Consider the following 20,756-nt stretch of genomic DNA (forward strand, 5'->3'; position numbering starts at 1 on the left):
TATCAATAGCTTTTTTTCTATTCACAATTTTCAAAAAACAAAAGTAAAGTATCTTGGCACTTCCGCAGGTCCTGATGGTTTGAAAAATCCTATCAATTAAGCAAATTTTAAGCCTCAAACTACAAATACTTCCAAGCAGCTAACAACTGCCACTATACATTCCTTCGGTCCGCAGTTATCCAAATTTTCGAAAGTGCAAATTGCAAATCCATCAAAAACCAAGCCATGAATGAAAAAGATCGGTAGTTTTACAAAAGAACACAAAGTAAAAAACTACAAGGTATCGTTTAAAAATATATTTCTCAACGCATATTAATTCAATTTTACTTCGGAGATGTTCTAAATTCGCTTACGATGTCTTTTTATCTTTAAACTAAATGAAAATTTGCCTTCTAAGAATTGATTTGTTGAAAGAATTCTCTTTTTATTTTCAATTTTTTTTATCCGTAACTCCTATATAGAACACATCGTGTCAGTCTTGAGGCCTCGTCACTGGAAAGACAATACACAACAAATATATTTTGAGAATCTTAGAATTAGCAAAAAAAAGGAGACCCCTTCCTTGAAACTCACCAGAGTTGTTCTAATCCCATTTCTAATGGCATTTTGGTGACTTTTCGCATCATTATTGTCCACATGAGTCTTCATTGTTGTTTTCACCGTTGACTTCCTGCTCTGTTTCTCATCCTCTGTATCCTCATCCGTGGGCAAACCCACAACAATCTCCCCGCTTGACTCACCATTTCCTATTTTACTGTTGCAATCCTACAATATCGGGGCACAGTGTCAGATTGTCTTGCATCAAATCGCAACACAAAACAAACAATAGTCAACAAGACAAACAATCTCAAGAAAAAAAGGATTTTTTTTTAAATGAAATATGGAAATTATAGACAAAAAAATCAAGGAATAGAGAATGCACTAAAATATCCTTGTGATTAGAACGAAAACAATTGAACTACTGTAAATTTAGATTAAGGAACACCAAGATTTGTCCTTTAGCATCATTGTATATTATTCTTCAACCAACAAATTGGCATCTTATATTAATTAGAAGTAAAATAACTTTGTCTAACAGAATTTTATAGATTGGATATTGTAACAAATGAATTCTGTTTTTTTTCTAAGCAGAAAACAAATTCAAATTTCAATTTTTCATTTATATAATTATTGTTATACTTTAACCATCTGAGGAAGACAGGGAACCTGGGGCAAAATGTGACAAAATGGATTTTTTATTTTTAAAAAAATAAGCTTTTCGAGCCATTTTTAGAAGTCGATTTTATTAACAATCCCAAAATATGTGTGGAAATTATAAGCAGACTAGGACAGTTTGTAGTATTTTTCTTCGCTTTATTAACAGCACCTGAGAAGAGATACTACGTACCGTGTAAACAGACGGAATTCCCACGGGAATTCCCATGAGATTTTCCATTCCGGATGGGAATTCCGGATGGAAATTCCCATATTGAACTGTCAAATTTTTACCATCCGCTCTATGCGCCTCTGGTGGACTTCAAGCGCAACACAAAAATGCTCCGAAGATTTGAATTTCAAATTTTGTTTTTTCCGAATATAAATAACGGAATATGTATTTAGAAGATATTTTACGTACTTTATTTTATTAAAGTGGCTTTATTATACCACAAGGATATTAGTAATATTATCTATTAATACATTTCATGGAAAATCTTTTAAAATTTCTCGAGAAATGATTAGAAACGTTGTTATAGCGTAAATATCTTGTCAAAAACCCCCAATTAAAGTGGATAAATCAACGACAGGCTTTGGATATCTTTGCTGATAGGACCTATTGATTAATTTTCGTTTAATTGTAGTGCTGATAATTTAAAATTTTATAAAGTGTTGGAAGAAAATGTATAAAATATCCTTGGGTGACCAAGCAGTCAATTCATTCGGAACAGAGATGTTTACAAAAATTAGTTAATTGTATAATAATTGAATACAAATTGTTTTAAAATACAAGAAGACTGTAAAATATTTTAAAATTTTATTTCCAAAAAAAAAGTAAACAATAAAAAATATTGAAGTAATATTTTATATCCGAAAAGGCAGTTTATATGGTTTCTGGCTATAATTTTTATCAGTGAACTTCGATAGTTCTTACTATTCTTTGTATTTCCTTATCTACATTATTATATTCTTTACATTTTTTAATAATGGGATTTATTGAAAAAGATAAATTTTGAATCTGCCTTTCCAATCATTTAAACCTCTTCTGAAATGTTATTGATGAATATTTAATTTAATCCAGAAACACTAATCCTTTCAAAATTATAATAGTATTATTATTCGATTTCAAATTTGCTTTTAAAATCAATGTTTTGATCAATACAGGAGATTTTACATGTTTTTTCATATATTATTTGCTTAAAAACACTCCAAATTAAATTTTCGGAATTCTCCGGAAGCAAAAAGCTATCTCAAGCGAGATAGCTTTTTTCCATTTTAGAAAATTGAATATTTCACCCTCCAACGGAAAATTTCCATTTGAAATTCAAAATATTTCAATACATTCGGGCAGTTTCGTGCACTTTTGCAGAGGGCGCTTGTATAGCAAATTTACCATTTGCTCGTGGGAATTCCCGTGGAAATTCCGTCTGTTTACACGGGTAAGGGGAAAATGAAGTGTTTTTCATTAATTTTAGAACGGCAAATTTGCAATTTTTCATCTCGGAATTATTTTTTTCAATAATATATTTTATTTTTCAAGCTTAAACAAAATTCAGTAAGATTGATGAATAATTTTAACTTACATTTACCTTATTTACTTGGTAAAGCAACTTACTTGAAAAGCAAGTTTAAAAACATTTTTGTTTAGCGGGATGAAAGCGATTCATGCGGAATCACAGAAAAAAATTTATTCATTATAAAGCTTGGGATCGTAAAAAGCTACTTTCTCCTAAACTTAATATTTTCAAGTGTTTTTGAATTTGATATTATTTGGAAAAAAAGTAAGATATCGAAAAGAATCTAACCTGAAACAAGAAATGCCGTAGATGACGTCCCGAGTCCCGAAACCGTTTTAAAAAATTGAGCTGTGCGTGTTTTTTAAGCGCATTTACCGTTTTATGATTGAGCTGTATGTGATTTATAGCGCATTTACCGTTTTGTGATGGTGCTGTGCGTGATTTTAAGCGCATTCACCGTTTTATGATTGAACTGTGCGTGTTTTGAGCGCAATCCTAACCGTTTTATACTTCATCTGTGCGTATTTTGACCAGAATTTTAACGAAATGAATTTAATTTTAATGGCATAACATGCTGAATTTGAACAAAAATATGAGTATTGGTCAATTTATATAGCCCAGATATTAGTGGACTATACAATAGCTGGTCTACTTTCATATATTTATCAGTGAATCAAATTTTTAATTAAATAAAAGTCAGTGTTTCTAATAATTTAAAAGATATTTTTAAACAAGAGTTAATTTGAGATTATGTTTATGAGAAAATGTTTCAAGAACATATTTAACGAATTATACTACTGAACAAGTCTAAGAATTCATAATACAAAATAATATTGTCGCTTTATTAAATTTTAGAGGTAGCCAAGGCGAATTTTTCGCCCTCGGACACCTATGTTCGAAAACCATTTCAATATCGAATTTTCGAAAATCAAAGTTTAATCACTCTGAAGGGCCTATTTTTCAACCGATGTGCTTAAATTTGGGTTTCTTTGAAAGGTCTTGAAATTTCCAACCCGACTGCATCGGACTTAATCGGTTATGAGTCTATATAGTACCCGTAAATTATTTGCCTTTCTCGGTTTTTCTTTTTTATTTGTTCAAAAGCTTGTTATTCATGCTAAAAATTTTAAAAACCTACTTTTCTTAAGAAATTTCTTATTTCGGAATGATTTTTTTAAATACATCAACCAATTTAATCGGTAGCAGTGTTGCCAAGTCTAGGAGATTTTCACCAGATCTAGGAGATTTAAGAGGGCATCTAGGTCCGAAAATTTTGATCTAGGAGTTAGGAGAATTATTTAGGAGATTGGATTTCTTTTTTAGGTTTTTTTTAGGGAAATTTCTTTAACAAAAATACCTAAAGCATATGAGAAATCAGGTTTTTTTTTTAGGTTTTTACATCAAATGGAACGTTAAATTTTTAAATTTAAAAGTAGAAGAAGAAGAAGATGGATGTCGTGTAGTCTTTTCTCTCTCTCTCTTCTTCGGGCATCAGAGACGTCAAGCTTGACAACCTCGCGTTTGTTTAGACAGAGGAACCAACATAGAAGGAAAAAGTCGTTTTTCTGCTTTTGTAGTGGTAGTCGCCAACATTTGAAAAAGACGTCGCCAAGATTGCTTTTTAAAACCAATTTGTGAAGTTCAATTAATGAAATTTCACTAAAAATTGGTGTAAACATAAAGAAAATAGTTTTTAGAATTAGTTTTGTGACATAGAATTGGTTAAAAGGCATGTTTTGATAGCAAAAATAGGCTAAATATGGGTCGCCCAGCGACTTTTGCAACATTTCATTCTTCGTGGAAAATTATGAAAATTATGTGGAAAATCGGTGATTTATGAATTGGAATAGAAAATTGGAGAGTTTTGGAAGCTCTTCTGGCTATTTATTTTTTGAATTCTCCGTGGAAAATCTTCTAAAAATTGCCTTGAAAAAGTGCTTACTTTGCTCGAAAAATGCACCCAATACGGTTCAGTTGTCAAATAGAAGATGGCGGACAGTGCCCTTTGGAACATTTCTGTTGATGTTTTCACGTCATTTTGCACAGAAGTAAGCAAATTCCCGTAGTTAATTCATCAAAAATTATTAAAGAAGTGGTCAGTGAAGTGATTTGTGGGAAAATTCTGTGAATTTTACTGTCTTTTCTTGTGTTTTTTTAGTGTGAAAACTGCCCTCGAAAATTGCCCTGCAGATCGTATTTGTCATCTGTTTTGGGGCTCTTGAGGGCTTTTTTTAGACATCCTGATACTCTATCTTCTCGGGAAGAGGCCCTAGAAGTTCTAGGTAGCCTCTCAGAGAATCCGTATACTGTTAGGAAGCCTTCCGGACACAGAAACTAATTCCATTATATGACCAGAAGTGTCATTGACTAGAAAGAAATTCCTTTTTGTCCTTCAAGAATTGTAAAAATTTCACATCTTTTGCACTGTAAGGATTCTAGAATAGTTTCTTTTTCTTTGTAAAGGAAGAAGAGAATAAAAATGTTACAAGAAAGATTAAAATTTTCCAATTTTCTGTCAGTGTTCGTTAACCCATTGTCTTTTGGTCTCGAAAAAACCTGCAAATTTCACAAATTTATCACAATTATCATATTTTTTAACTTTATTAGCTCTCTCTCAACATAGTTAGGCAAGAAGAATACCTAAAGAATAATCAAAATTCCTAAAAACATTAAAAAATAAATGCAACATCAGCCACTTTTTTTAGGGTGTCCAGATTTGAATGCAAAAATGACTTTTTCCTTTAGTAGTGGTTCCTCTGGTTTAAATTTTTTTTGAATAGTGGTGTGGTGTGGGTTGGGTGTGGATATCGAAGAAATCCAAAAGAAACAAATCATTCACGCACACTCAGTAAGTTGATTGAAGTCGTAAATATGAAATTCTAGATACTCTAGATACTAGATACAGCCGCAGAAAGAAAAAAAAGAATTTGTAAGAATCAAAAACTAGTCGCAGCCGTCATTTTAGAAGTTCCGGAAGATAGTACGTCAACACAGTTAACAATAGACTTGAAATGAGATTGGAATCTATCAAATGGATTTCTGATGCTAAGTTCTTCTTGCTAAGATGCAAGAGAACTTAAGAACTGCAGGCAGAGAAACTTCAACAGGTAGTACGATATTTTGTAATGAGGATTGATGTATAAAAGATTGAAACATCTCCAAGTTCAAAGAAACAGATGAAATTGCAACGAAAATTGACTTCCAATGGTCAAAAATTTCGTTTGTGGAGTGGAAGAAAACAGACAACATTATTGAATTTTGGTGCGAAGTCAGGAGCCACAAGGACGCTGCTGGAAACAACCCATTTTATGATCTTGCAGGATTCGCTCTTAAGGTTCTCTCCCTACCTTGGGCTAACGCTGAGGTGGAGAGAACCTTTAGCCAAATGAATATAGTAAAACATCCATTAAGAAATAGAATGAGCGATCCCGTATTAGTATCAATTTTAAAAATCCGTGCTGGGTTAAAGAGGATGGGAAAATGCTGCAATGAAATAAGCCTTCCACTGCATATCCTTGGAAAAATTGGTACAAGTGCAGCGTACGAGGGAGAAGTGACAGTGGCAGAAGAAGACGAAATGGGAGACATTCCTTATTTATATTAAAATGATAATTTTTTTGTATTATTTTTGTGGTATTCTGTGATATTCTTCCTCTTTCAAATGTAAAAAATATATTTAAAACGTGAATGTTTTTTGGATTTGAAATTATTTTCAATAAATCATTAAAGAGCAAAAAATTCTTTCCTTAATTTCGCTCTTGATTTTGAGAAAAAAAAATCAATCTTTAATGACTACTAATTTTATTATACATGGCTCGCGTAAAAAATAAAAATAAGTGTCAAACCAATATTATAAATTAAATCAATTTTTTAACCCACACAAATGAAAAGTTGTGTATGAAATCTCATATTTCTTGTAAAAATTCTCATATTTTTACAAATAACAGATAAATATTCAAATTTTTGAATTTTAGGAGAATTCTAGGAGTTTTTAGCTCTTGATTTAGGAGGAACTGTCATTAAAGTGTTGGCAACACTGATCGGTAGTAAAGCGATATCTATCCGAAAATCATGTGAAAAGTTAATACAAAGATTGGTCTTTCTCGTGACTTTGAGCACTTCGTAAAGCTGTGACGCTTTGCCATCTCCTTCACTGAGAGAAATCCGAAAAAGTTAAAATAACATTCCGTAAATGTTTATTTTACCCTGCAGTATTGATCCAAAATCGGTGTAAATATTACCCTTTTTAGGTGTATTAGGGGTTAAAGTTACCCTTTTCATGTTAATTTCATCCTTAAAAAGGTGTAAAATTAACATTAAAAAATGTTGATATATTTTTACAGACAAAAAGTGTTAAAATTACGAGGAAAAAAGTTAATCGCACCCTCTTTTTTTCTCAGTGTTATTAATGCATGTCTGTTCCATGAAAACCAGTTTGAAACTCGTTAAATATTCTAAAAGGACAGCTCAAAATTATTTTTTTTCTTTCGACGTTCAAGGAGTTTTGTGTAGGGAATAAATGCAATGATGAAAATTTGAATCATTGATTTCTTTCATTGTAAAAGATAATGAATAATAAAATTTTAAGTTTGTCACATTTTGCCCCAGGGTCCCCGACATTATCTAAAAAAAATATCAGTGAAGTTGTAAAAAATATATTTATTATGTTATTTCGGAAAAAAATTAATTTAGATATAAGCTTGTTTTCTCAGAATAATAAATAAAAATGAATCCCAATCAAAATGTTGAAAAAATTCTTCTGGGTCATGTTTTTTTTTAAATTTTTTTTTTCTAATTAAAAATTCAATAAAACATCTGCATCGAATTCATAATTAAAAATTCATTTGTTACATTTCTTTTCAAAATATTCTGTTCTAAAACACTTAAAGTAATTATATTTTTTCTATCCAATCATTTTTATCTAATTAGTAAGATTGTAAAAAATCTACAGAACTACTTAAGAAATTGCGAAAAAACTACATTATTATTTCTTTATAACTCTATAAGAATCCCACTAAAAATATTTTACTAAGGCAAAATTTCTCATTTTTTTTCTCAATTTCTTGATTATTTGGATTATTCCTATAAGTAATTTGTTTTTTTTTCTCGTGTAATTGCACTATTTTCTCTTATTTCGACACAATCTCCGCCGCGCAACTTTGGGGAGACATGTTGCACTGAATCGAAGAAATGAACGAGAAATTTTTCGGCATTTCAATGGTGAATCCATGGCACGGATTTGACTAAAATTGGCCTGCGAGGAAGAAAAATAGACCACAAAAAAGGATTTTTGAATTATTATTTTTTTTAAAATCAATTTTTTTTTCTTGTGGCTTAAAATTTGTGTCTTTGTGCGCTAATGATTTCTCTTAAAATGAGAAGTTTCTTTCGTCACTATAAACTAGTGGTAAGATTATTTATTTGGCATTTTTCTTTAAATGTTCTTTATGCTTTATCCACATGGAAATAAATATTTTACATAATAATTTATTTAAACGAAAATATAGTTTCTTCAATTACAAAATTTAATAAAGAGAGAAAATTGTAAAAAAAACTACAAAATTAAGTAAAATATTTCAGTAGCAATTCTGATTGGCTGGGGACCTTGAGAGCATTCAAAGTTTTAACCAAACAGAGAACGTAATACAATCAAAATATTTTACAAGAAGAAATATTTAAATTCATGTGGAATATGGCATAATCAGGAATAAATAATTCAACTTAAATACTATTAATATTTAATTTTAATATTAAAAACGATATAGGCATTATGAAAATCCTACGCAGAAAAAAATATATCATGAAATTGTTCACGAAATCCTTGTAAATCGTGTAACCTACCAAAGAGTTCGTAAAAGTTTGTACTTCTTTCACAAACATTATTCGTAACGTGAGCACACTTCACGAGCATTTTTTTGTTTTTTCTTTTACAAACATTTGTTCGTAAATGTTCGTAAAATTTTGTCATTTGTTTGTAAATGGGATCTCAGTGGCGCAATAGGTAAGATCGTTGGTTTTTGAGAGGATGGATCTCCGGTTTGACTCAGACTATTGTTAGTTCGAATCCCGCCCGGTGCAAAGATCTGAATATCTAGAAAAAGACATTTTCAGATGTGAAAAAAAACGTAATAAAATGCACTGCCTTAGCCCAAAAAAATTTCAGGAACAATGAAGAAGCTCCATACTCCGAGGAAGGCGTTTCTGGGCGATTTACGATCAGCAGATTCTTCTAACACGAGCACGTTGTAAAGATTACATTGTAATAGAAATAAAGTGTTTCGAAACTCTTAACAATAATTTGTTCGTAAAGTTTTGTCAGACAAGCAAAGATGTACGAAGAATTTTTTGTAAAAGAATAAAAAAAAATGCTCGTTAAGTGAACATGTCACGAACAATTTTTGTGAAAAAAGTACAAACTTTTACAAACCTTTTTTGTGAGTTACAGTGCCCGGTCTCTAATCCGGATCAGCGTAATCCGGATAAGTTAACGACGGTTATATTTAAAATAATTTTGAGGTTATGTATTGGTCTGTTCAGCAATGAAAATGAATTATCTTGTGATGTTTTTGTTTCATAATTGAAGTATAATAGCATTGAATTCTCTAATTGAGGCGCTCAAAGCAAAAAAACTCTAAGTCGTATGCATTTCCCTATTAAAATAGCGTTTTTTTGCTCTGAGCTCCTCAATTATGTCTTTTTAGGCTTCTTTAAAACTTTTATACTAATTCTACAAAAAAAATTGTATTATATTCGAGACGTTGAACAAATTCAAAAAATCCATCCGGATTACAAAGCGGGCACTGTATGTGATTTACGAGCTCTTCGTGAGTCTCCAGTAGAAATTCATAAACATTTACGAAGAATTCTATGAAATATTTGTTTCTGTGTATTTTATTATTCTTCTGATTAAAGATTTTTAAAATATGGTACCAAGCAAAACAGATTCTTCCTTTGTCAAATAAAGGGGTTACTCATTTTTAAAATTTATCGACTTCTTGATTTCTTGGTTTTCGCAGAAACACTTATAAGTTCTTCAGGTTTACGAAATCTATTGAAGGTTACCCAGATTTGCAAAACCACCTTTTGAGGTTTGCTAGAGTTTTGTGAATATTTTCAGTTTTTTTTGTCACACGTATAATTATGTAGTTCTCTTTAGATTTCGTGAATACATTCGGAACTTTCCATTTGGGTTATGCGAATACTTTTTAAGTTTCTTCCCTGTTTCACGAAAGATTTTGACGCCTTCTAGGAGTGTTTCGTCAATGTTTTTGAAGCTTTTGTTTTCGCAAAATTTTTTTGGAGGTTTTTGGGTTTCGTCAATATCATTGAAGTTTTATATTGGCTTTTTTTTTTAAATAATCTCTGATTTTGTGAATATTTTTGAATGAATTGTCTGATTTTCTGGAAACTTTAGATATTTCTTCCGAGTTGCATGATAGCTTTTTTGATGTCCTCTTGAGTTTCGGGGTTTCGTAAATACTTTTGAAACCTTTTTATTGAGTTTTGCGAATACTTTTCAATTTTTTTTAGGTCTCGTAAATATTTCTGAATGTTTTTGGGTTTTATAAACATAGGTTCGTAAATGTTTATAAAATGAAGAATTTTTAAGTTTTTTTTTTGAGTTTCGTAAATTCTAGTATAGTTCATTTTTGGATTCATCGAATAATTTTGAAGTCTACTCAGGTTTCATCAAAATTTTCGAAGTTGTTTTTCAGGTTTCGTGAATTCCAATTGAACTTTTGTGTAAGTTTCGAAAATATTTTTGAAGTTTCAACATTTTTCGAGTTTGGAAAAATTGTTTTTTTTTCGTTTGGGTATCGTAAATAGTTTTGAAGTTTATTTTTCGGGTTTTGCGAATATTTGGGTGGTCTGATACTTCAGCGTTGAAACGGGATCCAGGAGGGGAATTCTGTAACGCTCTGACAATGCCATATGACAAATTGGGTTCGAATCTTACCGTATAAACAGACGGAATTCCCACGGGAATTCCCATGAGATTTTCCATTCCGGATGGGAATTCCGGATGGAAATTCTCATATTGAACTGTCAAATTTTTACCATCCGCTCTATGCGCCTCTGGTGGACTTCAAGCGCAACACAAAAATGCTCCGAAGATTTGAATTTCAAATTGTGTTTTTTCCGAATATAAATAACGGAATATATATCTGGAAGATATTTTAGGTACTTTATTTTATTAAAATGGCTCTATTATATTACGTGTTGTCTTTTATACTCAATTATTAATATGACAAAGTCTTTAGAATAATTGAAAGAGCTTTTGGGATACTCTCAAATAGATTTAGGATAATTCGGGGGGAAATCGAAGTACAACCAGAGTTTTCTACTACTATTGTACAGGCTGTAATTCCTCTCCACAAATTTATAAGAAAGACCAGCCATAGTAAAGATCTAATTTTTGAAAATGTTCTTAACGTTGATGTTTTAGAAGGAAATAATAGACATATCCCCGGCAGACCAAGCAGCGAAGCAAAGTTAAGCAGAGATAAATATAAAGATTATTTGTATAATAATTGAATGGACATTGTTCGAAAGAAGATGTCTGTAAAAAATTTTAAAACTCTATTTTCAATAAATTGAACGATAAAAAGAATATTCTTCTTTTATTTCAAAGTAATATTTTATAGCCGAAAATTTAATTTCTAAGGTTTCCGGCTATAACTGCTATTAATGAACTTCGACAGCTCTTACTATTCTTTAAGTTCCTTCTCTAAATTATTATATTCTTTACATTTTTTAATAATGGAATCTAGTGAAAAAGATATGTTTTGAATCTGCCTTTCCACTTATTAAAACCACTTCTGAAATATTATTGATGAATATTTATTTCACTCCAGAAACACTAATATTTTCAAAATTATTATATTATTATTATTCGATTTTAAATTTGCTTTCAAAAAAATTTTTTGATCACTATAGTAGATTTTACAAGTTTTTTCATATATTACTTGCTCAAAAACACCCCAAATAAAATTTTCGGAATTCTCCGGAAGCAAAAAGCTATCTCGAGCGAGATAGCTTTTTTCCATTTTAGAAAATTGAATATTTCACCCTCCAACGGAAAATTTCCATTTGAAATTCAAAATATTTCAAGACATTCTTGCAGTTTCGTGCACTTTTGCAGAGGGCGCTTGTATAGCAAATTTACCATTTGCTCGTGGGAATTCCCGTGGAAATTCCGTCTGTTTACACGGTTAGGAGAGCTTTTTCGAAAATGCGATTCTGTAGCCGTGACATTGCCATTTCAGCTCACGTGGCATTGTCAGAAGTCACATATTTGAGATTTCTGACAATTCAAATGACAATGAATTTTGTTAAACAAATCAACAAAGACGTACTATATTTTCATAAAATCATAAAGTAAAGGGATTTCATTAAAAAATAAATGAATTTCATTTTCGAACTCATATGATATGACAAAAAAAGTTCGATTGGCATTGTCAGGTTTCGAACTCACGCATGACAATGCCACGAAAATTACAGAATTCCCCTACAAAAGGCCCAAAGTACTTCTGGTTCATTCAGGAATATAGTCCATTGCTGGCTGAACCATTGCAGCTTAATGGCACAGCAATTGTCAACTATGCCAAGTTCTAGAAGAAGCGAATATCTAAAGCCTAATGTAGGCCTTTTAAACGTTTTTGGGTTTCTTCAATATTTCTGAAGTTTTATATTGGTTATTTGCGAATATTTTTGAAATTCACTTCAGCTTCATTAAAATTTTGGAAGTTATTTTTCAGGTTGAATACTTCTCATTTAACTTTAACGGATTTAGTGAATATTTTTGTAGGTTTTCTTGAACTCCGAGAATATAATTCAATATATCTCGAATTTCGAAAATACTTCAAGGTTATTTTTTTGTTTGCGTTTCTGAAATATTTTCAGTTCAGAATCTTTTTTTAGGCTTTGCGAATACTTTTGACGTCTACTTGGGCTTCATAAGAATTTTGAAAGTTTTTTTTTCAGGTTTTGTGAATATTTTTCAACATTTCTCGAGTTTCGCAAATATTTTCGAAGTTCCATAGAGTTTCTTGAAAACACATGAAGTTTTATATCGGAGTATTTTGTAATATTTTTGATTTTTTTTGAATTTTGAAGTTTTCTTCGATTTCGCGAACAGTTTTGAAAGTGTTTCGAGTTTTGAGAACAAATTATTGGGTTATTGGCGTTTTGGGAACTTTTTAACATTTTTTTTAAGTTTTTTTTTTGGGTTTAACGAATATAATTTGAATTCTTTCTTTGATTTTGTGAATTTTTTTTTAATGTTTATTCGAAGTTTGAGTTTTGTGAAACATTTTTCAGACGCTTGTCAAGGAATTTTCTGTATGAGTCACCCCTTGCATTTCAATGAAAAATTTTGCTTGGTCCAGTGTTCCTACACTGAGAGAAATCCGAAAAAGTTAAAATAACATTCCGGAAATGTTAATTTTACCCTGCAGTATTTACCCGAAATCGGTGTAAATATTACCCTTTTTAGGTGTATTGGGGGTTAAAGTTACCCTTTTTCATGTTAATTTTACCCTTAAAAAGGTGTAAAATTAACATTAAAAAATGTTGATATATTTTTACACCTAAAAAGTGTTAAAGTTATGAGGAAAGAAAGTTAATCGAACCCCCGTTTTTTCTCAGCACTAAGAAAAAAAGAGGGTGCGATTAACATTTATTCCTCATAACTTTAACGCTTTTTAGGTGTAAAAATATATCAACATTTTTTAATGTTAATCTTACACCTTTTTAAGGGTAAAATATCATGAAAAGGGTAACTTTAACCCCTAATACATCTAAAAAGGGTAATTTTTACACCTATTTCGGATAAATACTGCAGGGTAAAATTAACATTTCCGAAATATTATTTTAACTTTTTCGGATTTCTCTCAGTGAGTGTAATAATTAAAATTTTTCTCAGCTTATACACCATTTCCCAAAAATTATACTTAATCGATTTATGTATCAAAACCTGTTAGATCTACCCAGAAATTTGGTTTTCTTAGAAATTTAACTACAGACTAACGCGGTAAATTCAGGCAATAAAACGAGATTCTGACGCTAAACTAAAGGAGTGCTAAATATCGCTAAAAGTGAATGTAAATTGCAAAAAAGGGTACAAACTGAGTGAAATATGAATTGATATTACCTATAATATTTACGTAGCATAAACATCCATTAAAATTAATTATTAATCTTTCTTTTTTTAGGGAAAAGGTAAAGCTTTTTTGTAAAAACAATTACATATACAATTATTTATATTTAATAACTGGGCAGCATTTCTATAAAAAATATATATATTAACTGTATTTTTTTGTGGTTTTATTTTGCAAATATTTTCTTCACTCATTTTTCTTTTCTTTTAGTTTATTTGTTTAGTGTCTCTATAAAACAGAAAAAAAGTTGCATTTTAAAAAGGTTATATTATTACACACTGAGAATATATTTCTTGGTAAAATAATCTAATTTTAAAAATCACACTTACAACAATTCATCTAAGATCTGTAACTTTTTATTTTAATTTTAACTTTACTTCAAGATTTTTTTTGTTTTGTCTTTGTTTTTTTTCTGTGTGAGTGTATTTTGTGAAATTAAAAAAAAGTTTTTTTCTGTGTGCCTCTATTTTATCTGAGGCCTACACTTACGAAGATTCAAGTCTCGGTAGCGCCAGTAAAGTGACCGAAATGCCCTCCAAACGCCCTCAAATTTTACATCATCATCGTTTGTTTTTGAAACATATAAAATTATCATGTAAATTTTTTGAGCATTTTCTTCAATTTTTTTTCTTCTAAAAATAATCTTCAAAGTTGTAAAATAGAATTTTTTTCTTTAGTGCAGATTAATTTTTAGGTCATTCTTTTTGTCAAGAATCCCAGGCACTTGAGTTTTCTTCTTTATCTTCTTTTGAAATCCCACGAAAAATATTTTCTTAAATATTTGTTATATTTTTTTTGTTTGTTCTTAAAGTGGAAAAACAAATGATTTCACAACTTGACTCACCTTTTTGACGGACGCTGGTGGAACTTTTAGATGGAGTTTCTTGGCACAGAGCTCCTGGAGTCTAGCGATGCCCTCATCGCGCCTGCCACTGTACTTGGTCTCCCAGGCGTCCAAGAGGCGATTGTAGTACCGTGGTTGGTCCATGTACGTGAGATATTTGTGGCTATTTGGAGCAGGAAAGATACGCTCAAGTGGAGCACATCGGGATAATTCCTCCTCAGTTATGATCAAACATCTCAAATCATCTGCTGTGAGAGTATCAAGGATGCTCTCGAGGTACTACAGAGAGCAAAGAGAAACAAGAAAATGGGAAATAATCCTAAAACAAAGTTTCGTGTTAAGAAATTTAATTTTTTTGGTATTGCTTCTATACTTCTGAATTTAAATTTAATGAGATTTTAAATATGTCCGACACTTTGAAAAAAAAATGGAGCTAAAATTAAATTAAGGGAAACTGGGGCACTACCGAACACGGGGTAGCATCAAACATGTAGAAACATCATGTCAACTTCATGATGTTTCAACTTCACTTGAACTTGAACCTTGCTGTGTCCATGAAGAGCTAAAAGCTCTCGTGAAATGCCACTTCTCCTTCTAACATCGAAAGTTCATAAAACCGACGCTAGGGGCGCTATTATTGAAAAGAAAAATTTTCAATGTCCTGTTAAATAACTCAAAAATTCCATTTTGCATCGGGCTAAAAATTTAGGATGTTGTAGCCGCAGATTATACTTATCAAATCAAACAAAAAAATAGGGAAAGCGCGCTACCTTCGGACGATTTATGCTTCGCACAAATAATTTTTTTCAATGTGTTATAAATGAAATTGTTCCATTATAACATAGTAATATTTTAATAGCTAGTACAATGCCTAAAATTTTCAGAAAAGAGCTGTGAATGAAATCCATAAGGAACATAGAGAAAAACATGAATTGTCCGAAGCTTGAGTCGTCCGAAGGTAGAGCGCTTTTCCCTACTTAAGCCTAAGTTCGAAAATTGACCGACCTATATCTCTCGTTCTAATTAACATTCTGCCCTAAATTTTGAGTTTTTGGTTTCGTCTCGATGAGCACTTTCAGATGGAAGTTCAAAAAGTCACCATAGGTGGCGCTGCGATAGCGTCAAAATTAATCGAAATTCAAACTCATTTTTCTCAAAAACGTTATTTTGCAAGGTGATCAAATTTTAGAGTGCTGTAGTCTAGGCTATAGAGTTTCCAAAAAGTGGCGTGGATTCACTGTGGTTACAAGAGAACCGGAGATATGAGGGGTCAAAATTCACGAAATAAAAAAAAATCATATCTCCTGTCCTATTTGACGAATTTTGAGGTGTAAGGGCGCAAATTAAAGGTCTCGCAAAGCACTACAACTTTTTAGATTCTAGAACAGGCCTGATCTAAAAGAAAAGCCGAAGTGAATTTGGTGGTGCCAGTTGGGATTCTTCGAAATGCCGCGAAAATTCACGTAGAGAAAATGAGAAGTTTTTAATGTGAAAATTGTTTATTTCCTTAGAGTTAAGTCATTTTCACAAAAAATCCTTTTAATAATTTAGTTGAATACAGTTATTTGGGTTAATTGTGAATAATTGTCGATATTACAATAAAAACATTGGCATGAAAAATTGAGCTGGAAGACTCATATTCTTTTGAGCTGTCCCAAAATTCAGGATAGGTTTGAGAAAAACCCTTTTGTACAACACTATTTTGGTTAATAAGGAATGCAAAAGTACATATTACAAGAAGGGACACGACCTGTTAATAAGGATAAAATAGAGAAGAAAATATTTTGTCGCATTTCAAAGATTTTTTGCAACCGCAGCGCCGCCAGACGTTTGTCAAGTGAGTTATTTGTGTCTCTATCTCTCTCGCTCGTTGTATTGTGCGCGATTTAAGAACTTTCCATTTGAAGTGATATTTGCATTTAATTTCTTTGTATTTCTGCAAGATTCAAATAAAAGGGTGTTTAGTGAACAGCTATCCGTCTTCCGACAAAGATATCAAGAAGACAATTTATTTTTATGAGAGTTTTTCTTTCTATTAGGGGAAAGTGGTCTGCCTTTGAACGAAAAATGATGTTCAAAGTTTGAGATTTTTTTCAGAGTAAACTACAACATGAGTTTTACTTTGCACTACACCAAAAAATTCTCTTGTTCATTAAGCTTCTATGCTTACCCCATTCAGGACTCGCAAGTCCTCAGTTTTTCCTGGTGAGGAACTTGAAAATGTGATGTCGATATATTCAAAGGCAGCCTGCATGGTCTGCCTTTGAATGTGGTTAGGCAGCCTTTGAATCTAAATCTTTCACTAAGAATATTAGGGCTGTAACATTAAACGGCCAATAATTGATTAGCATGAACCCTAATGCACTCAATAAAACCACCACTGTAGTCAAAAGTCATAATACAACAACATTTTCTACATTTTTCAGAAGCACTGTTTTTCACTTGAAAATTTATAAGAAAACGCCATTGAAGTTGACAATTGTCAGTTTGAAACATCCCGGCCGGAGCAAGATAGCATGTTATAAGTATTTGTATGGCATTCTTCAGACCAAAGTAGGAGTTCTATTCTGCTCCGGGACAGGAAGCTGTCAGATGTTTCAATGTATTGAAAGAGAGGATTCAAAGGCACACAACATTAAGATTCAAAGGCTGCCGCAGAGCAATATTTGCAAACTTTTATCACCCACAAAATTTGTCTCATCTGAATCAAAATGTATTTGGAGAAATACCATCCAAGAATAACCTTCTATGACTCACAATAGAAGATTTGTTCGAAAAATTATTTTAATTATGAAAAAACGCATGAATTGTGGAACATCAAAATTACAGTTTGGTTTTTTTGCCCTAGCATCTAGAAAATAAGAGCTAAGGTCTGCATTTTCTGAAGACTTGTGAGGATTATGAATAACTATCTAATAGTTAATAGAAAATAATTTATGCTTTAAAGAAAAATTAAAAAATTACAATATTCAAAGGCTGCCGCATTCAAAGGCAGACCACTTTCCCCTATGTTTTTTGGCGCAAAAATATTCATCATGGCACCGTGAATAAGCGGGATTAGTGTTACGTCAATCTGCAAATTCCATTAGAACTATCAACACAAAATTTCCGATACTACACGATTTTTAATAAGAACAGGTCTGTTCTAGAAACATTTGAACTTCATAGAAAAACCGATAGAGACGTCACAGTCGAAAAAAACAATTTCAATATCACATAACCTCAATTATCTCGACTGTCGTTGAACCGATTTTGATTTGAATGTATTTTTTAGGAAAATATTCTTTTGTACGACAGCTTTTTCTTATCTAAAGCGTAAATTCGTTATCGCTAATTTAATAAAACATATCAAAATCCTCGTGAAATTCGCTATTTCTTTAATATTGGGAAATCAAAGTATGAGATGCACGTAACAGCTTCATTTGTTCTCCATTTCCTTTAGGTTGAAAAATCCACATTAAATCCACATAAATTAATTTATTTCGCTTTCTTTTGCTATGCGGGGGGGGGGGGGTGCTAAAGACTTCGCCAGTATTGGATTAGGTTGTGTCATTTATTTTTTAACTTTAGGTGTTTTTTTATCTTTTTTTATCACTTTCAATTTTCATTATTTATTTAAAACTCTAAATAACGTAGGGTAAATTAAGCTAATTCAAAACCTGCTCCAAATGGAAATTTTTCGCTACTCCAAATGGATTTTCTTATAGTTTTAGATGGGAAAGAAGAAAACACCAGGAATAAGAACAGATCCTGAACTCAAGAGCAACTCAACAAGGTTTTGGAAGCCTTTCGTCGCGGTTTCACTTACACTGTTTGTCTCCAATTAGAAACTTTCCCTTGTCTCCATTTGGATTAATTTGTTTCCAATTGCAGCATTTTGTACTTGTGTGTTTTTCTTGTATATAAATAGTTTTCAAATTATATTTTAAGAATTTTCACTAAATAGTAACATTCTAGAAGAGTCAAGGAGCAAATTTATGTAATTCTCTTCAGAAAAAATATGAACTTAATGTGTTGAATCTTCTGTCAAAGTTAAAGAGTCTGGAAATGGTTTTGAATTAGGACATTCACCCTATTTAACCCTTTAACGACGAGACACTTTTTACGGACTGAAAAATCAGCAATAAAAATTAAACCGAGAGAGTTTGATTCGGTGTATTTTGTGCTTCTATGGACGATAGGGACAAAAATAGCCCAAAAATTTAAGTAATTTTTTTGACAATTCCAATGAATAATATTTTTCGCTTTAATGAAAAATATTACTTATGAGTATTGTGGTTTTTATTGCCAAAAGGGTTTTGCTTAAAAAAAAAGTGGAAGTATAAAAATAAATAAAATTAATTATGAATTTGAGAATTTAAAAATTCGCCATTTTTTAGCTTAAATATTTACTACATAGCAAATAGCTAGAGCCTTGCAAAAGATATTCTAGATTCCTTCAACCTTATACTTTACAATTATGTACAGACATAAGAAAACAATAACTTTAGGTAGTCAGGGAAAATTATTTTCTTTATGGGACACCGGTGTCCCAATCGTCCTTAAAGGGTAAAAATATAAAATTCAAAAATATTTCTTGTTAAATTTGAATTAAATTTACTTACGTCTTCTCTATTGAGTTCCTTGCTGATGAAGTGATTGTGCTTGATCCTCTCACTCATGGCCAGCGTCGTGGTGTACATCCTCTTGTCCATGCACAGTGGCCCCTGAAGATTGAGCGTCTGCAGCACTTCCTGCTGCTTGTCCTCCGTCAATTTTGGTGGCACTTGGTAGAGAGCTGTATTGAGTGTAGCTCTAACCAGTGGCGCCTTGACGTGCAGATCAAGCGGCGAGGAAGAATGTAGCGACGGCGAAATATTCACCTCCAGAAGCCAGGGTACAAGATCTGAGTCCAGTAGGACGTCAAATCCAAATAATTCATAGCAATTGTACTTGCTCAGCATATTAGATTTTGTGAGATTGTGAATTGGTGTCTCTCCTGCCAAAAGGGTTCGAATAACCAAATCCCTCAGTGCACCCCAGAGCCTTTCTGTGTCCACTCCACCAGATTCCAGGTAACTCCACAGTGATCTAATGGTCCATTTGTGACCTTTGCACGCTTCAGCATCTTCATTTTTAGCATAATTGGCGGACAACTTGTTAATACTGTAGTTCGTCAAATGCATATACCGATCACTGAGAGTGTCCACTTTCTCACTATACCTCACTGAAGCGAATCTGGCCAGGCCATCGGTGTGCATGTACACTTTTAGGGGATTCATGGATGTCACGAGAACATACAGACGCAAATCAAACTTACTGCCATCGATCAACATCGGTCGCTCAACGTACCTCTGCACAATTATTGGTCGTCGTTTGGGAATCTGTGACCATCTATTGACCACTTTGATTCCCGTTCCTCTGGCCGAAGCCGGTGGCTTTATGATCCACTTTACACCACGCTGACTGTACCGTGGCCACATCTGACGCAACGTCTTGAGATCCTGTGGCAGGATATAGGTTCGTGGCATAAAGCCAAACTCCTTCTTGCCATTGCGTTCCATTTGTAGTTGCAAATTCCGCCAAACACGATCCTTTCGGCCAATTTGAAACGTACCCGGAATATGATTGAACTTCTGATATGAGCGAATTGTGCGAAATTGTGGACTCTTCATGTGCTTTCCCCAAATACCAATCCAGTCATTTGTCTCTGGAAGGACATCATCGTTTTCTACGGTGAGGAAATTTCTACTTGAATTGACATTGCGTTTAAAGAATAATTTTGAACACTTAGAGACGGTTGACGGACGAACAAAAAAAAAACAGGAATAAAAATGAAAAAACTAGACTCGGTTTTTGTTAAAAATGACCAATTGATCGGGTCTCCATTCTAATTACAGTAGACTCTCGCTCAAACGGCTCTTTTTCAATCGAGCGAAAAATTTTGTTGACAATTTTCACGTTTAATTATGAAGCTAATTCGCTCAAATTCGCTGTAGTTCTTCCTATTTTATCGTGATTCTTTATAATTGAGCGCTTTTTGTGAAATTTACAAAAGCTTTG

At 32.2% G+C, this 20,756-nt stretch overlaps 1 protein-coding gene across 4 annotated transcripts in view; it reads right to left on the minus strand.

Moving 5' to 3' along the window:
- Positions 1-281: 281 nt before the first annotated feature.
- LOC129806405 (tubulin monoglutamylase TTLL4) overlaps positions 282-20,756 on the minus strand; it is a 48,723-nt gene continuing 28,248 nt past the window's right edge. Inside the window, exons 4-7 of one of the 4 annotated variants that reach the window (XM_055854964.1) lie at positions 19,319-20,403; positions 14,715-14,993; positions 574-765; positions 282-492 (exon numbers count right to left, since the gene is read on the minus strand). In XM_055854964.1, coding sequence (XP_055710939.1) covers positions 490-492; positions 574-765; positions 14,715-14,993; positions 19,319-20,403 — 1,559 coding nt within the window. In that variant the 3' untranslated portion in view covers positions 282-489. Of the gene's footprint in view, positions 493-573; positions 766-7,803; positions 7,966-14,714; positions 14,994-19,318; positions 20,425-20,756 lie in introns of those variants that run through there. The other 3 variants (XM_055854963.1, XM_055854966.1, XM_055854965.1) reach the window with 3 other exon arrangements.

Source organism: Phlebotomus papatasi, chromosome 3, assembly GCF_024763615.1.
Source record: "Phlebotomus papatasi isolate M1 chromosome 3, Ppap_2.1, whole genome shotgun sequence".
Lineage (NCBI taxonomy): Eukaryota > Metazoa > Arthropoda > Insecta > Diptera > Psychodidae > Phlebotomus > Phlebotomus papatasi.